General features: G+C 42.2%; 1 protein-coding gene across 3 annotated transcripts in view; it reads left to right on the top strand.

The window, feature by feature from the left end:
• The window catches only part of LCOR (ligand dependent nuclear receptor corepressor), a 93,220-nt gene extending 71,371 nt beyond the window's left edge, over positions 1-21,849 (top strand). For all 3 annotated transcript variants that reach the window (XM_054982358.1, XM_054982359.1, XM_054982357.1), the window contains one exon: positions 11,109-21,849. In XM_054982358.1, the coding sequence (XP_054838333.1) occupies positions 11,109-15,795 (4,687 nt within the window). In that variant the 3' untranslated portion in view covers positions 15,796-21,849. The remainder of the gene's footprint in view (positions 1-11,108) is intronic.
• The last annotated feature ends 705 nt before the right edge of the window (positions 21,850-22,554 follow it).

The following is a 22,554-nucleotide window of genomic DNA, read 5'->3' as shown; positions in this document are numbered from 1 at the left end:
ATGTATGTTAAGGATCTTAAAGGACATGCTTACAATTGCACTACGTACAGTGGCACAGAACAGTGGGCAAGGCACCGATATGTGGATATGTCAAGCAATATGATGTGAATACCTTTTGGAAAATCAGCAGTAGCAGCACAGTTGAAATGTGATGGGCCAATGCAGTTGATTGCTTATATAATTCCTACCCCTAATACAGATTTTGTTGAAATCAGAATATTTAGTTCCTTTTCAATGCATTATCCCTCATACCTTTATAATTTTAAGAGGTTTCTAATAACACCTGATTCTAAACCTCTTTATTTGGAGGTAAGTTCCATAGAGTTCAGTGGGATTTTACTGCTAATTAGCTCTTTTTAAGTAAGTTTTGAGTGGGAGTGGCTGGTGGTGGTAGCAGCAGATCAGGCAGTGTAGCCATTTTTTCCTGGGCTTAATTCATATTCAAAGAAAGTTAGGGACCTGATACTTGTTTTCGTACCTAGCCTGTTAGAGATCCTGGTTATTAGTTGTTTCTGGTTATATTGTAATCTCAAGGAATACAACTTGATTTCCAGTCCTTATGCTTTTTCTTTCTGGGTAACAGAGACTTGCATCTCTGGTAGTACTTCAGTCTGTTTTATGCATTTCTAAATGCTATGCTTGCCTGCATACCCAAGATATTTGATCTCACTAATTGGAACCCAATAATAGCTTACTTATTTCTTTTCATGAACAAAGCTCACTGTGCAGCTCAATATGGGGTGGGATGGGGGGAACCAAGCAGTAGAAAACGTAGGTGGAACTGTTAAATCTCAGGTACTAAAGATGCAACTTTGTCCACCCACCTTCCTGCACAGAATTTGTTTTTAATTCACTGCAATACAAAAACACTGCATAGTTATACCACATGTAATAATAAGCCTGGATTGCGTATCCTACTGCCTTTCAGGTATTCACTGTCAATTGCTTAGGGAGTGGTGTCCATTAATATTGCATAGCTGTCTTTGACACCCTCACTCCCAAGCCCTTCTTCTGTGGGCTTTTAAATTCTCAGCCTTTTTGTAAAACATACTCCTTTTTGAAACTGGACTTATGCTTATAAATGACCGTTCCCATTAAATTTTCTCAGCAGTGTAACATTGACATTGTATAATGGTATTATACTTCCCAAATATGAGTCTTGAAAGTACTTTTTCTCTCTGAATTGATTGGTTGGAACATGATTCCATTTTCAAAATTCCATGAGTCTGTTGTTAAAGTTGACGTTCTCTTTAAAAACCAAACACTTCACTGCTAGGTTCTATTGCAGCATTAGTTACCAGTAGCAACTTTGCACTGGTATGTCACATCATTAGTGCATGACCTTACAGGTTCAGAACTGTATGTATACAGCACCTCCCATAATCCAAATTCTTGGCCCTGAATGACTTCAGAAATTTTAACAAGATTTAGGGCTTATAGAGGAAAGAGCACAGAGATGGGATTAGATGCTCAGCTGGAACTGAGGAGGTTTCACCTAAATTCATCGGAACTGTGATGGGAAGCTTTTGGAGAGCATTAGAGCTCCCATGAACAGTTGGAAGATGCACATATCTAGCACTGCATTTTCGGACTCATCACCTGCCCCAAGCCCAGCACTCTTTCTCTCTCGCATTTCTCTCTCGCATACTATTCTTGGAATCTTCTGTTGTACTTCTTCCTTGTAAAACTCTCTTCTCCTTTTGCATCTTAATTTTTTTCTGCAAACCGCTTTGCAAGACTCTCTCTGAATCTGATAGCTTCTGATTTTTAGTATGACTCAATGTAAAAGGGAATGGTGGTATCACTATAAAATGTTAAAAATATGAAAGTTCTCACTGGCATTTGTATGTTTTTCATTTTTATTTTCAAATATGAGCAGGAATAAGCAGTGTATAAATTAAATTACAGTTTGTCCTCAAATGATACCTAAAAGTTGTTTAATCACTGTCCTAATCACATGCCCTATTACAGCACATCTATAAAATAAAAACATAACAATAACTCAGTTTATGCAGCAGCAAAGAAATGGCTGTTAATGGGATACAGAAACCATAACTGAAAGCATCTCTTTAAAAAGAGAGCATGTCCTCATTTTTTAAAAAAAATACTTTTTTCAGGCTAGCTATGATGCTCAATTTACCCTCTCAGCGGTGTGGAGGGAACTTAGGGACCTAGGTTTCCAGCGATACACAATAAGCCACTTAGCCATGAAAAAGACTTTTGTGAAGCCAGAGTTGTTGGGGCTTCATTAATGCCCAGATAATAGGAAAATAGGAGCATGAAATAAAGAAAAATAAAACACTCTGTCTGTGATCATATTGCTGTGTCTGATTATTTCCTACTTTAAAAAGCTTAATTATAGTGCAGTCCCATAACAAATATAACAAAGAAGCTTTACAACAATTGCCTTTCCAATAGGAGACCTGTATTTGATTATAGCAGGGACAATACTGAAAAGGCTTCACAGTACTACCTTTAAGTCTAACTAACTTTAAATGTAATCATGCATGAAGAACTATGCTTGTGGTATACTCCACCACATGAGACCGTTGTAGACATTTTCTGTGTTGTTCTAGGTTAGACCTTTATATAAACTTGCTTTCTATGTTAGGAAACAAATTTTCATATTTTACATGAATTATCCTACTATATAAAAGGCTAAGCATGTTCCAGACAACTCACTTCCTACCCTGGTGCATCACCAGAGGGTGCTGCTGTGGAGAGAAGCCCAGGCTGGGATCAGGCATGGAGCAGGTGGCAATGCCTTCCCCCTGCCTTCACACAGCTGGAATTAGGAGCAGAGCAGATGAAAATGCCCGTCCCCATGCCTTCACCAAGCGGGGATCAGGAGTGGTGCAGGCAGCAATGCCCATCCCCTGCCTTCACCCAGCTGGAATCAGGAGCAGAGCAGATGAAAATGCCCGTCCCCATGCCTTCACCAAACGGGGATCGGGAGTGGAGAGAGATCTAATAGGTATGTGTGTAAGGGACAGCACAGAATAAGCTGCCTTGTCATTCTTGACTGCTCTGAACTGAAATGAGAGCTGTGAAGAGGGAGAGCAGAGCTGCACTTTTCAGTGTAGTTAGACATACTTTTTGGTGAACTTCATTAAAACCAAGTCAACACTTAAGATGGACAGGTGCAAATGTATACAAATATGCACAGTGTGGTCTAGAGAAGTTTGAATTGAATTGCAGAGCTACATTTATGTTGATATGTAAGATATGCCATTACCCTTGCACGTGTGATATAATCAGTATTTTGTGTTAACTGAAAGAAGGAGGGAGTGTTATGTGAGTAGAAGAGAAGCAGTAGGAATACAAATGAATCTTAGAAGAGATTTTAGAAAGTGCATAGAAGCTTCAGCTCTACAATACAGCACCCCTACACAAATACCACAGAGATTTTCAAATTTCTACAGCCATGAGGGTTTCAATCTTTGCTATTTTAATTGTTAGACCCTTTCCTTTTCCCATTTCCTATGATCGTACTGACACTATGAGATCTTTGGTATTCCTGTTTTAGGTAAAAACATCTTGCCGATTATTATGTATCTTATTCTTTGTCAGGCTAAAGCACCATGGAATGACTATTAACTATTTCAACAGTTTCCAAAGATGCATCAGTGGTGTTCATCAGATCTGCCTTCTTTCACAAATCTAGATGAGTGGATAAAGCCATTACTCATATTCATTCAGCTAATGTTCCTAAAAGCAAAAAAACATTAGAAACAGGAAGTGTAGTTGTCTCATGTTTTCTTGTACCCTGCATTTCAATCTTGTCAAAAACAATGTTTGCATTGCCACATCACTCCTGGCTCTATATTGCCATTCTCCTCCTGAGATGCATATGCTGCCTACACAGTGGGAGCTTGTGCATCTACCAAAGTCACCGTAAGGTATTCTATACTGTCACACTTTAAAGACTAAACAGTTATTAAGTAAATTATGCCAGCATCTTAAATACTGATAGAGAATAATTAAGGCACTAATTAGGAGGCTAATTATACTAGCCAGAGTAGTGCAATCAATACAAAACTGAATCTGGATTGGGAAATGCTTTTTCCAGTCATGATGCATACTGGAGATTTCATACAATAAATTATTCATTCAAAGTAGAAGAGTTGACAGGTTTGGTTTTAAGTTGCCAAAGCAGCTAGTGTAGAACAGTTGTGCTAATAGGAGCCTAGTAAATATGGCTCTCTGCCAGCCAAAGAAAGTACAGACTTTATTTCAAAAACAGAGCAGCAATAAAATTAGTGATAACCTCACAGGAAGCATTTGGGAGGGGCTTAGAAAATAAGATGCTTCATGGGCAAATTTTCCAGGAATTTTTTTTCCATCGGCAGAAAAGAACTCTCTTAGCTCCTCCCCGTCAGCTTCATGAAATGCTGCTGCTGGACTAGAGGGGACTCTGGGGGGTGGGGGGTTGCAGCTGGAAATGGAAATTGGTGGAAGTTGCCAATTCACGGATCCAACCTCTTGTCTGTGCCTTCATCCTGAGAGTCTATCCAAGGTGGTTATGCTCTTAACTAAATTTAAAGTCTAAAAGCTATATAAACAAGTTGTTATATACACATATAATTCGCCCATATAACATCAATTGATATATGCGCAGATTTATCATGTTTTGCCAACTACATATGTATAAAACTGGCCATTTTTGTATAGATTTTGAGAGCCATGTGTCCATTCTCCAACTAATAATGAACGTTTTATGAAGTTTTTAAGATAAAATGTGAAGATACTATATGTGAAACTGAATTATGTTAGTTAGTTACATTTTCATATAGCGTAATCTGTCTGATTTACGTAGGCCTGTATGCTAACCTTTTTGTATAATGGAGATTGCTTTGGATCAGACAGCCTGTATGTGGTTTGTGGTTGATAACATTAAAGTGCCATCCTAAGAAATCTTTCTTGAGAATGAGCCCCCAGTGAATAGACCTGAGTAGTATTCTGAATAGACCTGCTAAGATTGTTCTTTTAATTCCATACTCTAGTGAATGATCCTTGAAATTAGGCGTTGAGAATTGTGTGTTCAGAAGATTTTTTTAAGCAAGAGGTTTCAGCAAGCGATTCATGAATTCATTTGCTTGCCAGCTCATATTTGTGATTTTATTGTAGAAAGGCGCTGTGGCTTCTTCCATTAGCCCAGATGTAAGTTAGTGGTGTTTGTACTATCACCAAGCAAGAGCAAGGCGGGGGGAGTGGTGAAGGAGCACTCCCAAATGTCCTTGATAATCAGAAAAATTAGCAAAGGCTATTATGAAGAGCCCTTGGAATGAAAGCAGTACGTGGGTTAATGTTTCAGCAGGATAAATCTCTCCTGTTTTTGAAGGGATGGACTGAATGATAACGTTTTTCAATTAGCCACAAGAAGGCTGTTAGATGCGTCACAGCTGGTGATGAAAATGTTGTATGGGGGGAGGGGGGGGAAAGAAGGCGCTAGAAAGGAGGTGAATTCACTGATCCAGTATACTTGCATTTAGGTTGCAGGACATCTTTCCTGATGGGTTCGATTCAGGCAGTGAAGTCATTTTTTAATGGGTAACATATCAAAAATACATACTCTGAAGGGCTAAAAGACCAAAGTGTTGCCTTCTTTGTAATTAAACCAGCTAATTCAGTTGGTTTCTTAAGTGAGTGTGAATCAGTACCCAAAACAAAACATATTTGATTCTTCCTTGCAATTTGTTAATCCAAAAGGAGAAAACAGGAATCAAGAGAATTGTAGGATTGACTCTCTTTGCATTAAGCGCTTGGCTGTGGTTTCTTTTAGAATGATACACAAAGAGCCTTTATTTCTACAGGCTACTTGATACTTAAACCCCCTTTTCCCCCCATACTTTCCTGTATGTTCTCAACACAAAATATAGCAATGCATTTTGGTGACCACGGGGAAAGAGTGGGTCATGTATTAGATGTACAGACAGTGCTTTAAAATTCTGGTATCTTAAACGGCCTGTGTAAAACACTTGGGCCATTTTCAAAATTGACACAAATTGTTTTTGTTTGTTTGTCATTGCATTTCCCGGATCCATAAATTGGAAGAAAAAACCTGCATTGGTTACTCAGTTAAAATGGCTTTCTTTCACTTTGTCTTGCAATAAGCCAATAAATGATTTAGTTAGGAATAAAAGGCACTCTTGCTGTTTTGTGAAAATACTTTTAATTTTAGCTGAAGTGCTTTTTCTTGTACCCAGCCTGTCTAGGCTGCTCTGTGGGTTTGGAATTTTTTTTGTGGAGGGAGGACTGAATTGGATACTCATGATTTAGGGCTTCGCTAAGGGAAGTTCTGTATCATTGCTACTAGGCGGGGAGGGTGTTGGACAAAGGAAATCGTTATTGCTTTCAGGCCTGTGCAGCCCAGACTCAGAACAATGTCTGTCCTGTGGCAAATTCTGACCAGTTGCTCTCGTAATATTTTAGAGAGAATGGCCTTGCATTTGGAATTTGAGGGGCAAGATGCAGCTCTGTTGCAGCTGGGTGTTGGGGCTGATACTTCTGAAAATCTATCTTGTGAAACGCTGGCCGGAAAGCGCAAGAGGGAGGAGGAGAGCTGTCTCCCTCTTAAAGGAAAAAACAGGGTTGGGTTTTATAAGTTTATAGCTATGTCTTGTTTTTTTTGCAGAGCTATAATCGTGGTGCTTAGAGTGATCTGAAAGGAACAGAAACACTTAGCCTTGAACTTTTGTTCTGCTGCTGCTTCTTGTGCCTCTGAGGTACAAAACATACCTGTAAACTTATAATCTGTCAGACTGATTTTCCAAGGGGGCTAAATGGAGAAGGGAAGGTTACATGTGTTGAATAGTGACGAACTGGGAGGGGGAGGGGGATGAACTAGAAGATGGTAATCTGATCCATTTATTTATTTATTGAGACACAACAGCTGTTTCTCCTCTCTCTAGCTGGGGAAAATGCATGTATCTTGGTGTTGTTCTGTAAAAGGGGAGAGAATGGGAGAGGTTTCTATTATGTTTTGTGTGCAAAGCAGGAAGTTCTTGGTGGTTCTATAAATAACCACCAAGTCTTTACCTGTCTTCAAAAATTATCTCTCTGCAGGTATCTCTCCCAAACCCGTCAGAACTATTCTATCCTGCTGCATCTAAACTTTAATTCCTACCCTAAAACTCACTATCAGTGTTCAGAATTTCCTCAGAACAAAAAAAATCAGACCCCAGACTAGATATGTATGTATAGAGATTTGTGCACACATGCTAATTGAGAATACCATCCAGTGACAGCTCTGTGCAAATAGATAAGTTCCAGCATCCAGCTATGCAAATAGCTCCACAGCACAGCAAATTCTGAAAAGCATTAATTGTGGTACTGTGACTGTTGCATAGCAACAGTTGTGTTTGTACAAATGATAGTAGCTGCCCCTTGATTTTTCTCTCTTGTACTCGATGACAAACTGGAATAAGTAGCAATGATGGCTGACCTGAGAATGCTGTGACAGTTGCTGTAAGGTGTACAAAGTCAGAAGGTGTGAGGTGAAATCTGCTATGTGTGACCTGAAAACCCTTGAAATTACATATATAATAACAGTGGCATAGAACTCTGCAATGTATGGGGGGGGAGGCTGTGTAGGGGCTAAGAATTGTAAGATCAACAAAGAAATGAAGCAGAAATTGATAACAAAACCAAATCACCTTTTATCATAGATGTGATACTTTTAGACTGTACCAGAATTTCAGAAACTTACAAGGTCTCTTACCCATTCCCCATAAGAAATGTTAACTATATATAAACTTGAAGCTGTAAAGCAGTTCAAAGTGAATCCTGCAAAGAATTACAGTTGTACAGAATGGTATCTGCAGTGGTCACCCTCTTGGGTATTTCTCTGAGCGTAAACAATGGAAGTTATTTTGCAGTGTGAGAGCGAGATCAATGAGAATCTAGGTGCCACATTTCTAGACTCTGGAGCCATAATATGGCATGTATCAAGGGCTCCAGTGTTGCAAACTAGAAAATCCTTCTGTCGCTTTAGCTGTCCTGAAGTTATAAAGGAGGACCCAGGTTCAGTTCTCCTGCCCATGCACTGATTTGCTGGAGCAATCAAGACTTGTTTTGTTCTGCATATTAGGCTGTGAGATGAAGGGATGAGTGGAAGAAGCTACAGCTGCATCTTTCTTTGAGGCTGGACTATTAAAAGCTAGATGGATTCTCTAGATTGTGCTGGGACAGTCCTTGTTCCTGCCAAGAAATCTTTTGATTACGGTATCTGTACTGGATTCAGATAAATGCTTTTCATTTGCCTTGAGCATATCCTTTGTTCCTTTAAATATTTACTATTAAATCACAGCAAGCAAAATTAATCTTTAAAATGGTCTTTTGGGACTCAGGATCACCTTGCTTGAAAATAAGTTTCACTAAAACAAATGTGACTTTTAGGTAAAAATGCTTCTGAGGACTGTATGTTCCATCTTCTGTTCTCAGGCTGTATAAATGTGACTACTTTTGGTGTTAACACCCAGTTAGGGCTATTTAGTAGGGTTTCCAACAGGCCTGGATAAAAATAGTGTGTCTCTTTACTAGAGAATGATGGCATGCTAAGCTTCTATTAAAGGGACAGAGAATTTTATCCAGGCCTGTTACTATTATTCTTCATTATTATTATTATTATTTATTAAATTTATAGTCCGCCCTCCCCGCGAATGGGCTCAGGGTGGATTACAACATACAATAAATACAAATAAATTCCAATAAAAGCAATAAAATCACAAATTCATACTCAGATTCAGCAGCATAAAACAAACTCTACGATCTCCCTTCTAATATCCCAGAATTTCATTCATCCTTCCCCACAACCCAAAAAGGAGGGGAGGGGTGGAGATGTGAGATTGCTGTTCCAAATCACAACTCATACACGGGGGCAATTGATCGTATGACCCCCTGCAATTAACAACCCTAATTTTACATACTAGATTTTTTGCGAGACTCTTTTCTTTCACATATGCTTATTTGCCAGTGATAAGAATGAAGCAATAATCTGAATAGAATAAGAATTGACATAGGAAAATGGAAACAAGTATGAAAAGAACCTCTTTCCTAATCCTCTTTTATCCTTTTAATTTAACCATTTGTACTTGCTGTCTAAAGCTCCTAAGTATACTGGTTCTGGGTAAGTTCTATTGAAGTCAGATTTCTGAGGAAATGTGATTAGTCTTAAAAAGAGGTCACTCTGGTTTTCAGGTCTCCTCCAGTGTGCGCTGGCTCAAAGAGTTGTTGGAATAAACAAAATGCCAATTTTAACTTCGAGTCTCAATTTACCTTCCTGTTTGCATGAGACTTTTATACATCCATGTTTTGAAAGAGTTTAGGTTGTTTGAGGTGCTGATGAAAATAGAAATGCAGCCAAAGTAGAAAGGCTTCAGAATAAGGTCACGATCCCAGCTACTAAGGAGTGTGCAAGAGCACAGAATACGCCTTCAGAGATTAACAAGGAGGAAAAATTATATGGTGGTTGGAAATCTTCTTGCAGGGTTAAAAAATTTGAAGCTATATGGCATATCAAGAAAGCTGGAATATTTTTCCATGCACAAAATACATACTGCACTATAACACAAACGTGGAAAGTTATTATCTCCCTGCCATATAGTTTTCTATGTGCAGGAAATTGTTTTTGTCTTGAGGAACATTCACTCATGGAAACCCCAGTTTAACCAGTATGCTATATTTCAGACTCAGATTTATCACTGAATCTGCTATTTGTCATATCTTGGCCTAAGTAATCTTGATAACAGAGCAGATTCCCCCCTCTGCTTTAATCAGAAGCCAGATTTTAGTGCTGTTCCCTAAATGCACTTCCTATGCCACAACAGGGTCAAAGGCATAATACAGTTTATGGCCTGGTCTGTCTTGGCTGACTTGCCAAACTAATTTTTATATTGCACTCATAATATTTGTACTGAAACCTGTTTCTATACAATTGTAGTAAGTTAGCGCTGTTGTGAAGCCTTAGTGTGCATTATTTCAAATTCAACCTGCATTGTGAACTTTTTTAAAGAAATGAAACCTACAGCTTTAAAGCTACATTTATGTGAATGTGTGAGTGTGAGAGAATGATAAACTTTTCATACACCTCCCAAAGATAGATAGCATTATTGAATGGCTGCCAACAGATACCAGTGCTGCCCTCTGTAGGCTAACATAGCATCTCTGGCTAGGAACATGGCAGCCAGGACTATGTGAAACTATTAAACAGTGAGAAGGGTTTGCCACCTATTACAGATTGGCAAGCAACGGAAGCATCCTATTCAAAATGCTTTGGGGACCTTTGCTGTTCCATCAAGCTGCCAGCCCCAGCAGACCAAACCATCCCTATCCCCATGCTCTGCTTAAAGTTGGTTGTTGCTTATTTCCATAGCAAATGAACAAATTATTGTTCCAATCAGCTCTTGTTAATCCCCATGTCTGAAATTTGGAATTGTGGTGGTAAATTTGGGGAGGGCAAAGGCTGACTCCTGTACCTTGTACAATCTGTTAACTTGTAGAATACTAAATATGAGATCTGTAGCTATTGTTTAGGCTAATTCTGATCTGGAGATTTGGAGCATGGAAAGAGTTTGTATATCTCCTGTAAACTCCTGATGCTATTAGGTGTTTGGGCTCTATCATCCACTTTTGGAAAGATCTACTTACCGTGTGTTTCATTATGATGATGATCTTTTTACTGTTCAGAACAGAAGTTATGCTTCATTAGCTCAAAGGCATCAGATTCTTTTGCAGCCATGATAGTCTGCCACTGGAGGATTTAGTGGAAAGGCCAAGAAAATAAAGAATATTGTTAGTGCTCTTTAGCTTCTTCTTGGGTTTCCCTGGCACAAAAGATTCCCTAAGGGGTTCATATGAAGAGATGATTAGGGCTCTTTCCCAACAAATTTTTACTCACTGCCAGTGTACCGGAGTTGGGACAGGGAGTGATAACAGGCATAAACTTGGAAAGATGGAATTTTGCTTTAGCTACCTGCCTGGTTGTGATTGAGCTGCTGATGTAAAGGGGCAAAAAAGAGGAATAGCTAGGTGTGTTCACAATGTGAATTTATGTCGTTTCATAATCCTTGTATTGTACTGACTGTTTTCTCTCTCTTTCTTCTCTCTAGTGAGGGCACAACAGAAGGAATAGACTCTCCTGGTCAGCCAAAATCTCCATTGGAAAAATTTATGGTCAGATTGTGCACATACCATCAGAAGCGTTTTGTCCGTGTCCTGAATGATATATGCACTGAAGTACAGCCAGGCTCTGAAGGCCAGCAGTTACCTGGACCTGCACACATGGATGCATCTTCTTGTAGTTCAGGCTGCAGCCAGTATCGTACTGAGAACCAGGAACTTGGAACTTCTTGTTCTGAACTGAAACACCTTCCATCCCTGGAGCCTGAGCAATCAGGGCCTCATGGCTCTCTGCGCATACTGTGCCATGCTTTGAAGCAAGCTGTGGATCTCAAGTCTTCAGACAGGAGAGAAAACTGTAGCCCTGTTGTCAGAAGAGACTTTCCTGAGCTTCCTAGCATTAGAACAAACTCTGTGAGTCCCAGGGATAGTCCCACTCAAGGGTACCTCACCACCTCCAATTCCCATTATTCTGCTAAAGGCCTGGAAGGGCAGAGCCCTGGCAATGAGCAGGAGATGGGGATCAGAAAAGGTGAGGATGACAAAGACCAGGTGCAAAGTAGAGCTCTGATGGGAGGTTACATGTCTGTGAAAGCGTCAAATGTAAACACTAGTGAGGACAGTCTGGAGACTCGTCTAGGCTCCCAGAAGAACCCTTTCAAACCTTTTCCTGAGGAGACCAGAGAGCCAGTCTTCTCAGCAAGCTCTCCTCGGAAAGCAGATAAAGAGAATGCTCTACAGTGCAGTTCCAAAGCCTCTTTGCACCCAGATGTTGAAATAAATGACCAAGAAGCTAGACCGAAGGTAGACAACCATCTCCAGTCTGCAGGAAAGAGCAAGGGAAGTGGCCATATGCATCCTGTTGACAAGAGTCATTTGGAGAATGCCATGGATAATTGGCTGCCTGCTAGCCCTGTGCCAGGGGTGCACCACAAAACCACTAATGGACACTCAAGGGCCAAGAGCATCTCAGTCTCCTCCAAAAGCACACGTAAGAGCAAACGATCTTCGGGACTAAGAATAAATGACTATGATAACCAGTGTGACGTTGTGTTTATCAGCCAGCCAATTACAGAGTGCCACTTTGAGAGCAAGAGGGTGGTGTCTTCTAGAAAGACGGCAAGGAAGAGTACACGTGGGTACTACTACAATGGAGAGTGCTGTGAGCTTCCAACTGTTCGCACTTTGGCAAAGGCTTCCTGTGTGCAGGAGAGTGGGAGTACTACAGCACTAAGGCCTGAGGCCCTAACCAGCCCTAGTCAGGCAGCAGCTCAAGTTATGAGTGAAGATGGTAACAGAAGGTCTTCCCCTCTGACACTCCCTCAGATAGATTCCCCGGAAAAGAAAACTGCGGACCCTTCTGAGCCATGCTCAGCTGAGAACAATCGTCCTGAAGCAAGTTCCTTGAAGCAGAGAGAAGCTAGTTTGTCTGAAACAGCTGCATTTGCTCTCTCCCCACTGGCCTGCCCTGATTTGAGTGTAGAGGAAAGCAGCTTGTCTGCCTCTTCATTCCAGTCTGCAGTTGTCTCTTCCCCTCGAGTGAGTGAACAGGAGATGCAAGAGCAAACTGATACAGGTGATGTGCTGCAGACTAAGAGCACTGCAGACTCCTGTAAGAGTAACAGTCCGCGTGAAGACTATGTCAGTATGATAGATTCTATGCCTCTGTCCATCTCAGAAACAGCTGATGACAAAGAAAATGCTTTGACCTTGGAGAAAATCCCAGAGCCTTCCAGTCTTGTAAACCAAGAACCTTCTGTTAGCATGAATCTGCCACTGACTGAGGAGCTCACAGCCAAAGTGGACTTGCTGACTCCCCCTGAAGGGTCTGCTGCTACCATAGACTTGCTACCATCTGTGGAATCCCCTGCCAATGTGGAACTTCCACTGCTTCCCCCTATAGACCTTGTAGAACCTCAAGTAGAGTCTCCTGCCCTTGACAGCCTGGATGCTTCTGTAGTCCTCCCAGCAGAACTGCCTTTGGACACAAAGATAGTGTGTTCTGGGGAGCTTGTTGCCACCCCGAGGGCAGCTTCTCCAGTGGAACTTCCTGCCAGTTTGATCCCTGAGTCTCTTGCTCATGTAGATTTGGAATCTTCAGAGCCCCCTGCTATAGAATCTCTGGAGATGATGCCTGAAAAGATGGAGCAGGAGCTTTCCCAGCTGCATTCCAGCTCTGATGCAGCAGAGCTCCCTGCCAGCTTGCAGTGTGATGGTGCAAATGAAAGCATTAATACTGAGCTCAGTGTGGAAGGGACTCACGACTGGGAGGAAGGTCAGGCAGGAAAAAGTGAGACTGTGCTGCCTATTGTAGATACTGGTGAAAGCTGGGGAGAGGGAACTGTAAAAGAATCAGGTGATACTAGAAAGATGGGTGAGAGCAGGGAGGCTGATAGCAAAGCTCCACCAGTTCCTGGATTGTCAGAAACAAGCATCAAAGGGACAGCTTCTTCCAAAGTAGTCACAGACAAAAAGCGAAAGAGGGAGAAAAAACCTCAGGTAGTATCTGATCGTTGCCTTCGGAGCCAGCAGTCCCACTCACCCACAGAGGACAGTCCTGAACAGCCCAGCTCATCCACCTCTCTGCAGCTTCCTCAGCTTCAGATCAAGCTTTCTAAAAGCCCTGGTGGCAAACGTTTTAAGAGGGAAGTGCATCTCGATGGGGCAGCATGTGTCAGCTTTCCAAGTGACTGCTTCCATGAAACACTACTCACTGACATTGGGAACACCTGTGAAGGAGAATCTAAGCAGGAGGCAGGGGAGGGAAATGACATCACAAAGGAACAGACCTGTGAAAACCTGTTGTCAGTGGAGACTGCAGTGGAGAAAGGTCAGAATAGAGATGACAATAGTAAGCCAGGGACAATGCTTGAAATCTGTTTAGAGGCGAGTTCTGACAAAAGAAGTGTTCATGTCCCAGTAGGAATTTTTGATGAGGGTGAAGATCAGACAAATAGGAATCTGGAAGCTTTAGAGAACTCTGATGGTGCTATGGAAGTTAGAGACATGTTGCCCACTGGCCATGGGATCAGTTGTCAGCCTTGTCCTGGTAACAAAAATGGAAGCAAAAATGCACCATTGGAGAAATGTGTGAAATACAAGAAACCAGCCCTCCAATTCTATAACTTGAGACACAGCCCTGCCCTTCCTCCTGTGGCTACTGTTCAAAAAAACACACCAGAAAAAGAAATTACAAAAACAGACTCTAATGTCCTGGAACAACAAAAAGCTGGAAATGAAGACCCCATTGGTTTTAGCGGCATGGAGGTGTTGTCTGACAGCAAACCCAGATTTGTGGAATGGTGTGCTGAGGAAGAGAATCAAGAACTCATCACAAACTTTAATTCCCAGTACATGAAGGTACAAAAAGGGTGGATTCAGCTGGAGAAGGAGGCTCCACCAGCTCCAAAAGTCAAGAATAAATCTGACAAGTTAAAAGAGATCTGGAAAAGCAAGAAGAGGACCCGGAAATTCAAAGGGTCTACTGAGGTCCAGAAGCTGTCCCCTGTTCAAATGCTCTTCATGAAGGCCTTTAATGTATCCAACATCTGCAGGTGGTTCATGGACACAACTGAAACCAAATCTCTGGTAATTGTGAAGAAGTTAAACACACGACTCCCAGGAGACATCCCACTCATCAAGCTTCCACTGCAGAAGGGCTCTTCTTCTGGCATTTACCCAAGTTCGCTTCAAGCTGAACGTCTGAAGAAGCACCTGAAGAAGTTTGCTGCTATGACTCCAGCAAAAAACACAATAAAGACCCAAAGACTGTGGGCTAGGCTTCGAGAGGGCACTGAGGAAACTGAGCCAGAGCAAGTGGCCAGTCCAAGGCAGACATCCCCATCTGAAGTCACTTTGGAACATGGTGTTGAAGCCAAAACCCAACCCTGTTCAACCGTACCAGTGCAGAACAGTTCACGGATTCTGAGGAAATGCTCCAACTTGAGATGCAAACTTCCTGGCCAGAACAAGGTACTCAAGCAGGAAAAAAATGACTTTGTAACAAAGCAACCCTCAGCCGAAAGCAAGCCAAGTAGGAAGAGCCTGTGCATTAAGCCGTTAATGTCCCCAAAACTGGCCCAGCAGGTCAAAGCAACTCCAATACCTGCTAAATCCATTTTGGTTGAAAAAGGAGGAAAGGAAAGGAAAGGGGGGAAGGGCAAGCTGCAGGAGGACACCCCATCAAAGGGCGACCCTCAGCCAAGCAAAAAGAAGTCAGTTAATGAGAGCATCAGGGCACAGGGGCAGTTGAACACTTCAAGCAAAGACAAGCTCCCTCTTAAGAAGCCCAGTAAATTGAAGCATATGGAAGCTCGTGCTACTCAGAAGCAGACCACCATGGAAAGAAGCAGTAAGCACACGTCTCGGAATGAGAAAGTGAAGAAACCACAACCCAGGAAAAAGAAGCTTCCCACCCAGAAGGGAAAAGCAAACACCAGTAAAAAAAATACTCTTCCTTCCAAGCAAGTAGGGTTTGTGAAGCCTTCAAAGCAGAAAGCGGTGCAAGACTCCTCTGGCCGATCTCTCAAAGTAGCTTCTAAAAAGGCAAGCAGTGGGAAAGCTCTGACTAGGTCAACAAAACTATTCCAGCAGAGTAACAAAACTCAGAGCAAAAGGAAGCTGAGGGCAAACAAAAACTCTTCACCCTGCAAGCGCAGGCGGCTGGATGCAAAGTAGCAGCCTCGTGTTACAAAGGAGGGGTTAGGTCAACAGAAATCCTTCCTCATGCATTAAGTAGATACGTTTATGAACATGGGGAGGGGTCAGGGAAATGTCTAGCTAAAGGTCAACACTCTGTCCCTGAGTTTTAGGAGCCCTGAGTTGTGTTGCATGCAGATTGGGGCACCATTCTTTTCCGCTGCTGAGAAGGGAAGTTACTGCTTTTGGAAGTTCCTAGACTTTTAACTGGGAGCTTGGCAGTTTCAGTTCAAAGTACAGTGCCTTATTTATCATTTTAGGAAATAAATTTAGTCTGCGTGATTTAAAGGCTGGCAGTTTATAAGTAATGCACAAGCACTTGTACTGTAATGGAAAGAGAACAGCCTTTCATGCACACCCTATAGATTTTGGCAGCCCGTCAGCTGGGATTCACACAGGAGCAATCCCCCCCTCCCATTGACATTGTAGCATCTTGGCTTTGTTTAATTTGAGAGTGGCATTTTAAAGCCAAACTCCACAGCATTTCCTTTCTAGCAGGTCAGAATGGTATAATTTATTATTAAGGTCTTAACTGTCAGACACCTTGTGTAACTTAGAAGGGTGGGCAGTCTAGGATTTGGCTACATTCATTCTAGTTTGTCTTCTGTCACAAAAAGATTCTCTCTGTCAAATTCTTCAGTTATAGTGGTAACTCTGGCCAACGTTATCCAAAAAAGGAGATTACTCTTTTGTCTGGCTAGAAAGCCCTTTCCTTTTAAGGGAACGTTGTCTGTCTTTCTGATATTGTTCATAAGAAGCAATGTTCACAAGGATGATTTTCCGATTTTCACTCATGATGCATGTTTGGAGTACCCTGAAAGATTATTGGCTGAATATGTATCTCAGCACTGATATAAATGCACAGAACCCATAGACATCCCAAAGTAAATTCTGCATGCATCTTAAGATGATGTGTCTGTAAAAACTAATGTGGGAAGCTGCCCATAAACTGGTGAACTCTTCTTATGAAGGGCCGGGTCATGCTTCCATGTATTTTCTATGCAGTTTCTGCAAGCCGTCTTTCCATAGGCTTTCTGTTCTTCAGATGTTCGAAGGTGTTTTTAAAAATTGAAAGGAAGAATAATGCGATACTGGCTATGAATAAACTGGAAGTATCTGGTGCCTTTCACAAAGTTGGTTTGGTTACAGCTTGAAGCAAACTTTCTTTGCCGTGGCTTAAAAGGCTGTACATTCAAGCTCTTCAAATGCTTACAACGTTCCGTGCAACTTGTAAAGCTCATCTTCCAGGTATATTCAGTGAATTATGTAAAGGTCAAGAAGTTATCATTGCTCATACAAGCTATTTCTGTGAAAGCCTATTAGAAATTCAAACAGGCCCCTTCTCAGTGAAAACATTTGTAAAGAATCCTGCAAGAGGGAAGGAGGATTTTTTTTTCAGGGGAAGCTTCCTGTTCCCTTTGCTTTGTGCCACCCGTCTGTTGGGGGTGATAGTGGTTGCTTCCGCTGTGGGTCTGGCCTTCTACTTATTTCTGTAGTTTCTCTTTGAGCCACAGCAAAGACAAAGCTGTTTGCTTGGAAACGTGTGCAGGCTTCCTCTCATGTGCTGTTTGTGGCACCCAGGAGCTTCCTCTGAAGGCCTCCAAATTGCTTGACCTTTCGGAATAGCTTTCCGTGGATATCATCTGAGATCTGCGTACTCAAACACATCTTTACACATGATTATATTAACTGGCTTGAACCAGTCTTTCCAGTTGTTGAGGGATTTATTGAATAAAGGAAAAGGAAAACCCTTCAGGGAATATGAAGAAGGCAGAAGCATGAAGGAATTGGATTTTTTAAAGAGGGGAGGGTATGTTAGCATTGGCAATCCTATACCAAAGCTCATTACTGCAAGCAGAAAACTAGCTCTGTAATTTTCCCATTGATCAAAAAAATTGGGATTAGGCTTCTGGAAAGGCAAATCCCTCCTGCTCACCCACTTATGGTCAGTGGCCTGAGGGTGCAGTAAAGCTCTAGGACACATCAGGGTGGACTCTTTTTAATGAAATAGTTTTACTTCATAACTTCTATCTTCTGATTTTAATCATGCTACATAAAATTAATTGTTGAGTGTTTAAGCCAGGCCTAGCATTCCTTGTAAAGATTGATATGCATTTGTCTGTTGTTTTCACTGCACATATCAGATGTGCTAGACATTCCAACAGTTCTATTAGGAAGTATTTAATGAAATTTGAGAACGAGAGAAAGGGACAAAAATGTCAGAATTTCTCTTCTCCTTTTTCGACCGTTACATGTCTCCATCCACAGAGATGTATAATTCTGCTTACACTACCAAGGGCTGCTTCCTAACAAAAGGCTGGGTGGTGGAGCACCCTGTGCTACTTATGGGAAGCAATTCTCACTCAGTCACCTGCTAATAAAATCTTTCTGCATTTCTCTGCTGTCCCATTTCTTGTGTTGTCTGTACCTAACAATCTCTTTGTAAGCACCATGTAATATTTTGGAGCTTTGCATTTCCACTGAGTATTTGTAATCTCTTCTTCTGTGTGCAAGACTGCCAGAGTCTGAGAAGCTAGAATTGCAACTGTTGGCCTTGCAAAACTTTCCTTGGATCTTGGGATGGCCTCCAGTCCTGGTCCAGCCGCTGTCTTGCTGCATTCTTGAGGAAGAGCCCCTAAGTCTGGTGGACACCAAAGTATCCAGCTGTTTTGCTTTGCAGGGGCAAGCTTTCTCCAAATAGACATTGGACCAGTGTAGCTTCCCAGAGAGGGGGTGGAAGGAGAAAGGGTAACCAAGGCTGCAATACTGGCTGCACATACCTTGAACTAAGCCCCACTGAATGCAGTAGCTGTGTATAGCCCAAAGCAGTTTAGAGGTGGGTTTTTTTTAAAAAGTAAATCCTGGGGAGATAACTTAGTAGCATTTTGAGTTAAAGCAAACACATTTCTGGGAATGTGCCACATGTATCAGACCAGATTCTGTGCAAGTGGTACTATTCAGTCACTAACATACTGGGCAAGAGATGTTGTGAACCAATTCTTTAAATTAAGGCTGTTCCCTCTCCTGTGGATTCCTTGCAATCCATCTCTTCTACTTTTGTGAATGTGGATTTCATTCCTTTCAGCAGTGATATCTTTGAACTCCTTGGCTCTGTTCTTGGATTGGGCCTCTTCTTTGGGGGACTTAATGTGCCCCTCATCCCATCCCATCCAGCCACTCATTGAGTATATTCAGTGGGATCAATTAACAAGTAATGGAGAAACCGATTTTATCTAAGTAATGGTAGCAGCAGTGTTGCTGTTAGTGCCTCGTGAAGTAATAAACCTTTTGAGGTACCTGCATTACCAGTTGGAGACTCATTAGTGAACTAGTGGGCCATTAATCTGACCTGCTGTAACTGTCTACTAAATTAATTATGCTGATGGGTTTGAGTATTATTTTTGTATGTTCCTGTTCAGTATGATGGCAAGACAGTGTTCAGGCTGTACAGCTATATTTTCTGCTCTACCCAATGTGCTTGGGGATTCCACTGCCTAAGCATCCTGGACCTTCATTCGTAGGCCTACAGGTGTAGTCAGGTGCAGCATGGAGGACTTTCTGGCTTCCATTTGCCTCAGGCACTCCCAAGTGAAGGTAAGTGTTCTTGGTCATTGAATAAGGTAATCTCTTATGCAGTTTTGCTTCCATCAAATGAAATATAACTGATTAAATTGTTCACTGAAAGACAGTTTCTTCCTTGAGGATAGAACCTTAAAGCTCATCTTCAGGTTTTAAAAAATTGTTCTGCCATTAATAATCTGCACAGTTTCATAATCCTTTAAAGGACCTCCGTATCTTAATCACTCTAACTCTGGCTCTGTGCTCTTCCTGCCTCTTGAGAGAATATTCTTCCCAAAGAAAGATCCTCCATCTTTAGTACTTCCAGTTTTTTGTAACAGTCCCACCCTTGCTCTGACTCTGGTTATTTTTCTTCATCCGTGGTTGGACATACTACTGCTTTCAGTAGTTTCTGCTAAAGGCTGTCTTCTCTTATGTTAGGGTGAGTCTCAGCTATTGAACAAAGTCAAAGATTGGTGCTGCACATTTACACATGTACAGCTTCTGCAATGATGGTAGCTCTAAACTGCCACCGGTCTTGTGGCCTATGTTGCTTTAAAAATGCTATTTATAACTCTTCTCCTCCAAAAAGTACTTTTTCAGTGTGCAGGCACATTATTGACTCTTACTTTGTTTTTTAAAAAAGTATTTCCCTTTTCAGGAATCTTATTGTGGGATGTATTTCAGCCACACAAAACAGTTGCTGCATTTATCATTAATAAACATTTGTGATTATTATGAATTGGGATCTCCTGCTCATCCTCTCTAGAAAATAGAAGCTGTTAAAAGGATATTTTTTTCACCTGGGTAATTTCCTTGTGTCAATAGTCTCTTGTGATAGGAAAACCTGTGCCCCATTCTAGGGAGGTAGCCACTGGCTTGTTCCTCATTTCACTGAGAAAATCACTGTCTGTACCTGAATTTAACACCTAAAATAGGCGATAAAAGAAGATGATAATGCCCAAAGCACACTGACTCTCTCTACTGGGAAGTACAGCAGAGCAGCAGGGAGTAAAAATTTGCCAAAGGGAAATAGGAATACTAGGTTGGATTCTAAGCACTGGGAGCAGTGTGGCACTCACAGAACGAAAATCTCCCACTTCCCCTTGCAGCAACGTGCCGTGCTTCCTGGAATTCAGCTTCTGAGTAGCAGGGGGGCAGTTGACAGACCCTCAAGAATAACCTAGGGAACAAAATCCATGAAAAAAAGTTCCCCTGGCATGAACAGAAAGATACTGTGGCTCTTACTTAAAACATCTGTGTCAACTGAATTCCTGGCTTTCTGTCTTCTGTTTAATTTCTTATACTCTCTCAATAGAAACAAAAATACAAATAGGGGTTCTGTGGATAAGTGAGTCAACAGATTATTATTAATCAGTGCCACTGTAGCATTTCATCCCCATCTCTAGCTGTGCCTGGCATTTTTTCTCTTGCACACGCGCACACACACAAAAGCTGTCAGCATCAGGTCCTTGGTTTCCTCTCCTTAAAGGTAGTTTATCTTATCACTGTTTCCTGGGGAACTCCTTGTCAGACCTTTTCTGACCACATAAGGTAATTCTGCTATACAGACGGTACCTCTGTGCAGAATCTTCCCAACACAAATAATTGCAGCAAAACACATTTGCATATGATTGTGCGCATGTTCCTAAACTTGCTTTAAAATTTCCTGTTAGAAAACCCCCCACCTATTCTAGGGTGATCTCAGGGGTTCTGGTTTGCGTTTCCATTCTCTTCTTAAAATTCTTTCCTTTTGAACTATTTCTCTGAGAATTGTTTCTCATGGGGTAGTGAAAATGAGTGGAGTTCTGAATGGGTTTGTGACCTGTGTGCAACCTTTTAGCTAAGTGGGTCTTTTTACACTGTATTGCTAACAAGGATTTTTAAAATAATTTTTTTGTGAATTACTTCAAATGCAATGTGAATATATACATATATGTATATGTGTGTATAAATATATATATGAATAGTAACTGCTGTGTAACATAGCATCCAGCTAGTGGTTTAAATGCTTTCCTAGGTGCAGGGTAAAGACTGCATTCTGTTTCTGGGCAGTCACAAAAAAGGTAGCATAATATTGTAAATAATTTTAAAATATTTATTTCCTGTACTTTGTGTGAGTCTCTAGAGTGCTATTGGTTTGCAATGTAGTAATTGTGAGGGGGGAGTGTCTAACTGTAAATATCATTGGACACAGGGAGAAGGACCAGGCATCTGGTCTGGAAATTATGCTGCAGAATCAAAGGCCTAATTTTCACTGAAGTGGTGTAAAGCTGTGTCTGGGCTGCAGCGCTGGATCTAGGGTTGCCCACGCCCGGGGCAACCCTTGCTGGCCACCTCGCACGCGCACACAGCACGCGCTCCCCGCGCTGCGTGATGACGGCACTTCGGTGACGTCATCACACAGGGCGGAACAGAGGCAGTGCGCGGGGCTGGGAAGCCGCCCGCGCTATTTGCCTCCCTGCAAGCGAATGGCACGGGCGGCCTTGCAGCCCCCCGTGCTGCTTTCGCCTGCCCCGCAGGACGGGGCGGCTGGCTTGCCATGCACCCCCTGCCCTGCAGGGCAGGCAAAAGCAGCGCGGGGCTGCGAGGCTGCCCGCGCCATTCACCTGCCCTGCAGGACGGGGCGGCCAGCTTGCTGCGCACACCCTGCCCTGCAGGGCAGGCAAAAGACAGTGCAGCCACCCGCACCATTCGCCTGCCCTGCAGGACGGGGTGCATGGCAAGCCAGCCGCCCCGTCCTGTGGGGCAGGTGAAAGGCAGCGCGGGGGGCTGCGAGGCTGCCTGTGCCCTCTGGCAGCTGGCAGCTGCTCCCAGAACCCCCTCCCTGGTGGCGCCAGGGGCGGACTACCCCCCCTGCCCCCCCTCTATCTGGCCCTGCTGGGCTGTATCATTTCAAGCTCACCTAATGCTCTTCCATACCAGTACAGTTCCTCCATTTGCCAGGAAGAAGGGCTCTAACACAGCTTTCCCCTTACACTAATTTTCTGTATACAGGTAATGGTTTTGTATGGAGTAGTCAATCCTGTGAGCTCTTACCTGCAATTTGAAATGGTACAGCGTAGACACAGATTTACCACATCGGTGAAAATTTGGCCTAAGTCAAGTCAAAGCATTACATGGTTTTTTAAAATAAACGTTTTCATAGTGTGTTGGAAGGGAGTCAAAACTCCCAGCTGT

The sequence above is a fragment of the Eublepharis macularius genome, chromosome 6 (assembly GCF_028583425.1).
Source record: "Eublepharis macularius isolate TG4126 chromosome 6, MPM_Emac_v1.0, whole genome shotgun sequence".
Lineage (NCBI taxonomy): Eukaryota > Metazoa > Chordata > Lepidosauria > Squamata > Eublepharidae > Eublepharis > Eublepharis macularius.
Note: the sequence above shows the minus strand (reverse complement) of the source record. Positions and strands in the feature narration are given on the sequence as shown.